Below are 9,850 nucleotides of genomic sequence, written 5' to 3' on the forward strand. Positions count from 1 at the left end.
GTGTATAACACAATCATGGGAGAGCTCTGCCTAACTTGGAGGACCATAGGAGGAGCTGGGAGCTTTAGGGGGAGCTCCATAGGAGGGACTTGGAGCCTGTGCCGGAGCCTCATAGGAAGGACTTGGAGCTTTTGCAGGGGCTTTTTCTGGAGCGCCATACGATGGGCTGGGTGCTTTCGGAGGGGCTCCATAGGAGGGGCTTGGAGCCTGTGCCGGGGCTTCGTACGACGGACTTGGAGCCTTTGCCGGAGCTTCGTAGGATGGGCTTGGGGCTTTTTCTGGAGCCCCATACGATGGGCTAGGAGCCTTTGGCGGAGCTCCGTAGGAAGGACTTGGAGCTTTCTCAGGGGCTTTCTCTGGAGCTCCATATGATGGACTAGGAGCCTTTGGTGGAGCTCCGTAGGAAGGACTAGGGGCTTTAGGGGGCGCTCCATACGAAGGACTTGGAGCTTTCTCTGGAGCTCCATATGATGGACTAGGAGCCTTTGGAGGCGCTCCATAGGAGGGACTAGGCGCTTTTGGAGGGGCTCCATAAGAAGGACTAGGAGCTTTTGCAGGTGCTTTTTCTGGGGCTCCATACGATGGGCTTGGAGCTTTTGGAGGAGCTCCATAAGAAGGACTGGGGGCTTTTGCAGGGGCTTTTTCTGGAGCTCCATAAGAAGGACTAGGGGCTTTTGGAGGGGCTCCATAAGAGGGACTTGGAGCTTTAGGAGGGGCTCCATAGGAGGGACTTGGAGCTTTAGGAGGGGCTCCATAGGAGGGACTTGGAGCTTTAGGAGGGGCTCCATAGGAGGGGCTTGGAGCTTTAGGAGGGGCTCCATAGGAGGGACTAGGAGCTTTTGGAGGGGCTCCATAGGAGGGGCTTGGAGCTTTAGGAGGGGCTCCATAGGAGGGGCTTGGAGCTTTAGGAGGGGCTCCATAGGAGGGGCTTGGAGCTTTAGGAGGAGCTCCATAGGAGGGACTTGGGGCCTTTGGAGGAGCTCCATAGGAAGGACTTGGGGCCTTTGGAGGAGCTCCATAACCCTTAGCTGGAGCCTTGGGAGGTGCTCCATATCCTTTAGCAGGAGCCTTGGGAGGTGCTCCATAGCCCTTAGCAGGAGCCTTTGGAGGTGCCTTAGGAGGGGCTCCATAGCCCTTAGCTGGAGCCTTCGGACGTCCCTTTGGAGGGGGACCGTATCCCTTAGCCGGAGCCTTTGGAGCTCCGTAACCCTTAGGCCTCCTTCCCCGGGACCGCGACCTCCCGAAGACTCCGAAGAGGCCCTGGGGCGACCTCTTCAGCCTGCTGGCGGAGTCGAGCGCCTCAACATCCCCGCGGACTGGAATGGAATGGAATGGAATGAGATCAGTCACAGGAATTGGAATAAATTAAAACCTGTCCTAATGGACGCCACAAAATAAACTTATTTTAATATAAATATATATATTACATTCCTCTAAGATCAAAAATGTGGTGGGAATTCCCAGTTTCACTGGAATCAAAATATCGTTTTATTTAATATTTCATTCCAGACTTGATTCCACAGAAGACTCAGAAGCTTGATCAAAATTCAATAATATTTATCTTAGTCAAAATTTTTATATTTATCTTTGTTTATCATTTAACTGTCTGGTATGGGTTCACAATGCTTAATTTTATTGTCAAATTGGAACTAAAATTCTTTAAATGATTTACATGACAATAAATCATTAGATATATAATTTCTGTGGAAGAATTGTTACAAGGTGTTTACGCCTGTTTAACACTCAATAAGGACAGTATACTGTCAATTCCTGTCAATAACACGAATAATTCTACATTTTTGACACACAGACCCCATATGAATCACAGTAACTGTCAAAGACTTAGCTATTTTGTTTAAGTAAAGACATTATCGCATCTAAAACGCCAATTTGGCTTTAGCAAAGAAACAAAAACCTGTCGCCATCTTGACGCATCAGAAACCCTGAGTTGACTCTACAGTATTTCAGAGCGACAGATGGCCCAATTACGAATGGCCCCATCCTCTCTACTTTGTGTTTACATCGCCACCATCTTCTTCTTGGGATAAAATTCAATATTCCCCAGGACAGACTGACAGAAAATAAGAAGGGGTACTCACGTGAAGTTTCTCCAAGCTTCAGAGGCGACAGTTCTGTAGATGCCACCAAGGCTAGGATTGCTGATGCCACAGCAGTCTGAAAGAGAGAGAGAGAGAGAGAGAGAGAGAGAGAGAGAGAGAGAGAGAGAGAGGCTGTTAATTAAATAGGAATCTTAGTAGCAATACAGAGGCCATATTTAAAAACTGCTGTCACTTGCTTTAAAGCTACCTATGGCAGATATAGTCATGTGTTACAGTACAGTAATAGAAATTTGAACAAGATAAAATCATTATTTTAGTTAATAGCAGTTTTCTAAAGAGTGATAAACATTAATAGCATTAATAGCCTAATAGACACTTGAACATTAGTAGTAGATATTGTTCTAATAGCATTAATAGTTACTACACAATTCCAATAATATTAATTTATGTATTTAATATACACACATGTACACACATACACAGAACCCTATACTAATATCCATTCTGCTATCTGCGAATCCATTTTGGGGTGAATCTGCTAGCCACATCCCCTGCTGCATTTCAAGTCCCTTATTCCACATACCTGCTGGCATTCCTTGCCGGCCACCTAGCCAGGTATTGCCCAGACCCGTTACCTTGTCATTTAATGTTTATTTTATGATTTAATGACACCAATTGTGGCGACATCATCCAAAAATGTTTAACTTTTTCAACGAGACTTGTAGTAGTATTAAAATAGGTTCCCTTTGCAACGGCTCATCAATTGTGACATAGATATCATCCAAGGGGTTCTCCCCCCCTCCCCAATTCCATTGACCCCCACCCCGCCCACTCTCCGTTACGTCTCTTGCTACTGTTACGCGCCAGTTACTTCCGCTACGCGTGAACCGTTACGAATTCCAGGTTAGAGAATTATATAGATTTTTTTTTTTATATCGTCTACGCAATGCTATTGCGTTACCCTACGCATTGGCAACACATCGATTACCTTTACATATACTTTCATATATTTTCTTTTAATAAATAGATAATTAAAGCAAAATAAAATGTATAAATAGTGAAAAAAGTGACGTAACACAAAAATGCGATAATTATTCATGAAGAAATAGCGGACAATTACATCGAGGAAAAATACTAACTGGCAACTTAGCAGCAGACCATCTGTCGTCTGCAATCAACTCCGTGACGTCATCAGATGTCGTCATCGTTTCAAAGGTAAACTGGACTGCTTGGGTTCATCAGTTCTCGGACAATTTTGGCAATTGGCCCGGGGTGCAGGAACTAAAATGGCTATCCCAAATGCAAGTTAAGTTTATGATTGAGTTATTCGTTGAATAGAATGACTTGCAGCCAATCAGGATGAGTTAGAAAGGTTCGAATCCCTTCGAAAGGGGAAACAGGTTGGGTGTAAACATTGCAAGAGTCCCCAAGGACATATTGCGTGTATAGAAAATGGAGTTATGTGTCTGTTTCGAAAGATTATGACGTAATTATCGATTGCATACGTTCCTTAATGTTTCCATTACGTTGGGTGATATTCAACTCTCTCTCTCTCTCTCTCTCTCTCTCTCTCTCTCTCTCTCTCTCTCTCTCTCTCTCTCTTAGGCTCATTTGTTTCAAACAATTTTTTTATTTTAGCATTTTTTTATAATTATTCGTGTTTATATATTTATGTATTTATTTTTGACCGGTTTCATAATAATAATAATAATAATAATAATAATAATAATAATAATAATAATAATAATAATAATAATAATCTCAAATTCACTCTGATTGTCAATCTGTCCTTCTGATATAGATATGAATATTAATAATTCATTTCACATTTATATAAAACTTTTTCTGTCCGCCCTCAGATCTTAAAAACTACTGAGGCTAGAGGGCTGCAAATTGGTATGTTGGTCAACCACCCTCCAACCATCAACCATGCCAAATTGCAGCCCTCTAGCCTTAGTAGTTTTTATTTTATTCAAAGTTAAAGTTAGCCATAATCATACATCTGGCAACGATATAGGATAGGCCACCAGCGGGCCGTGTTTAAAGTTTCACGGACCGCGGCTCATGATAGATAGATACGTTTTCGGCGGCCTAGATTGTAAGCTTGTAAAGGCCGTACGGAAAACTCGATTGTGCCGAAGAAACTTGCATTGTTTGTCTACTTAAAATTATAATTCCTTTTATTGTAATTATTCTTTTTCGTATTTTTAATTACAGTTTTCACAGACTCATTACTGAGAGGAATTTTTTTATATTTCCTTATTCTTTTGAGTCTCTGTTTCGTAGAAAGTGACTTAGGAAATTTGTGATAATTTTTGTTTGTTAGTTTTGAATAATAATAATAATAATAATAATAATAATAATAATAATAATAATAATAATAATAATAATAATAATAATAATAATAATAAAAATATTAAAAATAATAAAAATAAATTGTAATGAAAAATAATAATAATAATAATAATAATAATAATAATAATAATAATAATAATAAAAATATTAAAAATAAAAATAAATTGTATTAATAATAATAAAATTAATAATAATAATAATAATAATAATAATAATAATAATAATAATAATAATAATAATAATAATAATAATAATAATAATAAATTTAAATTCTTTATCCTTATACAATACAATTGTGGATTTCAAATTACTTAACTTTAAGAGAAGTGAAAGTTCCACTTATGAAATGAACGTTTGTCTAATTATAAGTAAGCCAAGACGTATAATTATAGGATAATTACTTATGGTATTGTTTTGCTGATTTAGCCACCTAGGACGCGTGATACCAAGGGAGACAAGATTCATTTACTATAAGTTTCCTTATTTCATTGTCTTGAGGGAGCTGAATGTACTTATTACGGCTAGAATTAAGGTCTATAAGAGGAAGTATGGAAGGTGGGCGAGAGTTCAGAAGCTGAGAGGTGAATTTGTTTGAAAAATATGAATGACCTGTTAGAATAACTATCAGTAATGGACTGATTTAGCAGTTATTTCACGCAAATGGCGGTGACTGACGTCACCACATACAGGCACAAACACACATACACAAACGCACATACAGTTCGTAGACGTATTTATCCCGAAACCCAAAAAAAAAACAAGAAATTAAAACATACCAATTGTAGAACCAACATGGCGCCGATACCTCCCAACCTTCCCACTCCTGAAAAATATCCTGGTATGACGATGCCCTCACGCCGTGCCCTTCGAACAAGAGGCCCTTCTGGAAGACTGAGGCTACCTGGAAGCCACTGTCAGAGGATGGCGCCCCTGAGAACTGTGATAACGTCGTGGCTACGTCGTCAGCCATATATATCCTCCTTTCACTTCAGGCAGGCATCGAGGCAGAGGGAGTTGCCAAGTTATGTATTGTATTTTTGCGCCTCTTCTTCCTTCCTCCCTTCCCCCTTTTCCTACGTAGGGCTGACAAATGTCAGGGGGTTCAATTAAGCAAGGGGGGAGGTTGGAAAGGGGTTGGGGAGGGAAGGGGGAATCCTCGTTACGACAGGGAAAGGGTTGGATTGGATATTTTTTTGGCGGCCATCTTGAGATTTCGACAAATCTGTCCATATATCCTTTGTGATTATGTCACGAGTCTTGGATTTTCCCGATTAACAAATTTGAAAGCATAAACTCTCTCTCTCTCTCTCTCTCTCTCTCTCTCTCTCTCTCTCTCTCTCTCTCTCTCTCAGATAACATCAGGACGAAGGTGAAACATCTTTTGTTTATATTAAGAAGATCATCAACTTCTTCTTCTCGGTCTAGCTACGAATTCTGTTCCTCTTCTTCTTCTTCTTAAAAAAACCTATGTCCCGAAACGTACCAATGTCTGTTAGGGCATTTCTTCAGGGCATTTCATTTAAAGGGGCATTTTGACGACAGGGCGTCCCGAGAAGAGGACATTAGGGGGACTGGACACTTCGTAAAAAGGACATTTTGAAAACAAGACGTTTCTATGGGTTTTTTTTAAAAAGATTTTTAATACATTCCACTGAGTATTGCCTCTGATTTTCATATATATTCTTATATATTCCGTTTTCCCTTTATATCTTTCTCTTTACCCTGATTTTATTTGTTATATTTGATTTTTTCCCGTGATTTTCTCTCACGCTTTCTCTATCGAAAGCAGAAGAAAGTCAACCGAACCTCCAACGATCTATTGCAGGCACCACCAAATTTACCCAACAATCGGTTGCATTCTGCATTGCAGAGCAACAGTATGCATGAAGCCCCATGCAAAATTTATCACGCACAACGCTTGGCTTTTTTATTCTTTTTTCCTGCAATCAAGTGACAAGCATCTATCAAAGGTGTGGCAAGCACTGGTGCTTTCGTGACTGGCAAACGGGAGGTTTTTTTATCAGAGCGAGGTATCAGATTATATATTTTTTTTCTGGAGATCAAATGAGGTCCTTTGTTTTCGTAACGAGGAACAATTGATAGTCGGTTGTTTTAGAATCCTTGGCCACTGTAGGCCTATTCACACGCGTGAAGCTTTCACATAGGCTTATTTTATAGCTTGTAGATCCAATCAGGTGACAGTATTGAGTATCTATATGAATCTGAAGCGACAAAAAGACTTCGTATAGATAGGCATAAGAGATATGAGAGGTTTGACCCAGTTAAACCTAGAGTCATGGCTGGTTTAGGCAAAGTTGGCCTTATACCCAGACATGCCAATGCCCTCCAGGGGTATCCCTTAGGTGTAATATGATGTGGAAATGAGGCTAAGGCCTGTTGTGGACCTAGGGACACGCCCAACCCAACGAACATGAATGTAACGAGGTGAAGACAGTTATTCATAATCTACAAATTCTGAGAAAGTAGAAACTTCTGTGGATAATAAAAATCCAAAGGTTTTTATTATTTTCTTTTATTGTAAATCTCCAATCCAATTCTTTCTCTCCGAATATACATCAGGCTTAATTTACCCACATAAATATGTCCATATATATAAAAATAACGACTCCAAATCATAAAAAAAATATATATAAGTGAATTGATTTCGTCGACTTTCTACTTTCGTCCTCTTGCGAATCTAACCCATAAACCAGCCATCGTAGGCGCCCCATTAAATCCTCAAACGACCCCAGAGTTCCTCCTTGTGTCCAACATCAGAGAACATTCATTCACAGGGCGTGATTTTGTGAATGTAGTGGGAAATCTCCAGAGCAACGTTGCTGAGTCATTGTTTACAATCTGATAAAGGGTCTTCTTGCAGTTTGCAAGCGATGGCGGTTTGCGAGAGATTGTTGCAGATGGCTGCGGTAATCGTCTTACCTTGCTCAATGTTTTAGCCTTTTTAAGGAAACAAAAACGCCCCCGTGAGAGAGAGAGAGAGAGAGAGAGAGAGAGAGAGAGAGAGAGAGAGAGAGAGAGAGAGAGAGAATGTGTTGCTCTAGTGGCGTCATCTGTTTATTTACAATCTTAGGTTAGGAAAATTCGAAAGGTTGTTAAACCTTAGGCCTATATGAATGAAAATTGATAGATTAATTATATGATTGATAAATTAGAGAGAGAGAGAGAGAGAGAGAGAGAGAGAGAGAGAGAGAGTTTTGCCTGTTTATTTACAATCTTAGATTAGTAAAATTCAGAAGGATTAAACCTTAGGCCTATATAAATAAAAATTGATTAATTATTATCTAATTGATAAATTAGAGAGAGAGAGAGAGAGAGAGAGAGAGAGAGAGAGAGAGAGAGAGAGAGAGAGAGAGAGAGAGAGAGATTTCTTAAATTTGAAGGACCATGTAACCAAGGAATGACAGTTCTTAAGATGAAGTACAAAGATTTGGTGACAGATCGGATTTTTTGGAGACTAAATGGAGCATTATCTGAAATAATACCTGTAAAAAGGAGATATGCACTCAAGAAAAGAGGAAGTGATTTAGGTCTATAAATGGATTGAATTCACTCAACTTTTGCCTTAGACGGTTAAAAAGCAAGTAATATACGCACTGAAATTTCTTCGGCACAATCAACTTTTCTGTACAGCTTATAACCAAGGCCACCGAAAATAGATCTATCTTTCGCTAGTCTCGGTATAATGCTGTATGAGCCGCGGCCCATGAAACTTTAACCACGACCTGGTGGTGGCCTGGCCTATATCGTTGCCAGATGCACGATTATGGCTAATTTTATCCTTAAATAGAATCAAAACTACTGAGGCTAGAGGGCTGCAATTTGGTATGCTTGATGATTGGAAGGTGGATGACCAACATACCAATTTGCAGCCCTCTAGCCTCGGTAGTTTTTAAGATCTGAGGGCGGATATACACCGCCCACATCAAAGCCTTCGATATTCATGTGTCGTAATGAGAATTAGTATTGTTTCTCAGCGATAAGTAATGAGTCTTTATCATCGGCCATTGTTTACAATCTTTTGTCTGCAGCCTACGGCGATTGAAGTCTCGTCAACAATGTGATTGTTCCAAGCACTTAATTGTATTTTTTTCAATGCGTTTCCTTATGAATCTAATCTGTAGGTCATGGAAAAAATTTGGTTTGAATCTTTCAAGCAGTTTTTATCATGCATTTTCTTTGTTTTTTCATTAATTTCCTCATAAGAATGATGGAAGTATTTGATCATCTTTGCAACTGCATTGTAATCCTGTATCAAACGCATTATATTGCTTTGCAAGATCGAATGTCAAAGACTGAACTGAATTCTTATACATATATTCATCAGCATATATCTACAGGTATTCACAGCTAGATTAGATTATGCAGACTGTACCTGGTCACAGCCAGAGTAAAATATACAATCTTAAAAATAAATAAAACAGAATAACTTTAATTCTGTAGCGACAAACGGAAGTTACGATAACATTTCATAAAATAATTCATAATTACCAAAGCAGATGTTACGCCGTTTAAGACCAGCAATTAGAGGCCGTTTCTGCCCGCAATCCTCATTCACACGACCAAGAAGAAGTCAAGAGGTAGACAGGTGATAAACAGAGTCATCTACATGACAAACAAGCCAGTCACGTTTGCTTTTTGCAAGCAAAATCCTTCTGTGAGAAGCAAAAGCCAAAATGGCTCTACTTATTCCACACACCACAGGGTTTTGCGAGCGAAAGTCCGAATTCCGTTGCGGAATTCCGCATACTTATGGGTGCTTGAGTGCGGATCTCGAAGGAAAAGGTTGGAGAGAGAGAGAGAGAGAGAGAGAGAGAGAGAGAGAGAGAGAGAGAGACCCATATAATCGAAATGGCCTCTATAGTCTTACAAAATTATTTTTTAGATGCGATTGCTAGGCCCCTGTACTTCTTCGCCCTCATTGTAACCCACCACAGTCAAGCAAATACCAGTGGCATTTCTAAATACCGCAATACCTGTCTAGAAGCGAGGCGAGTGTCATAACCAATAGGCCACGAAGACTTACAATGATAGACCTGCTACGGAAAACGCCATTATGGTGAAGATTACATCTATACATTTGCGTGTATATATTTGCCATTCACTGGGCTTTTTAAAGTAATTACGACATCCAAGACAGAGGTAATTTCACGCCATTTACTCCTCGCATAAATACGCCATTCTGAAGTGACATAATCCATCCATATCCATTAATTATTGAGCAACTGGTTACGATAGTTTAATGGCGCCCCAAAAAAAAACGAGAAGAAGAAGAAGCTTTTGTTTACAAATGCCATCTGGACGACTTTCTGCCCGTCCTCTGCTTTATAACCTCGTTATAAAGGCGTTACGTCACTTTATTAACGAATTTGACAGTCTAGACTGACTTTATATCGTAGCATATCATCCTACATTAA

The 9,850-nt window shown here is 39.7% G+C and overlaps 1 protein-coding gene across 1 annotated transcript in view; it reads right to left on the bottom strand.

Moving 5' to 3' along the window:
- LOC136856345 (uncharacterized) overlaps positions 1–5,365 on the bottom strand; it is a 6,712-nt gene extending 1,347 nt beyond the window's left edge. Inside the window, exons 1-3 of the mRNA XM_067134108.1 lie at positions 5,192–5,365; positions 2,100–2,175; positions 1–1,316 (exon numbers count right to left, since the gene is read on the bottom strand). The exon at positions 1–1,316 is cut by the window's left edge and continues 1,347 nt beyond it. Of these exons, the coding sequence (XP_066990209.1) occupies positions 31–1,316; positions 2,100–2,175; positions 5,192–5,209 (1,380 nt within the window). The 5' untranslated portion in view covers positions 5,210–5,365 and the 3' untranslated portion in view covers positions 1–30. The remainder of the gene's footprint in view (positions 1,317–2,099; positions 2,176–5,191) is intronic.
- Positions 5,366–9,850: the final 4,485 nt, after the last annotated feature.

The sequence above is a fragment of the Macrobrachium rosenbergii genome, chromosome 35 (assembly GCF_040412425.1).
Source record: "Macrobrachium rosenbergii isolate ZJJX-2024 chromosome 35, ASM4041242v1, whole genome shotgun sequence".
Classification (NCBI taxonomy): domain Eukaryota; kingdom Metazoa; phylum Arthropoda; class Malacostraca; order Decapoda; family Palaemonidae; genus Macrobrachium; species Macrobrachium rosenbergii.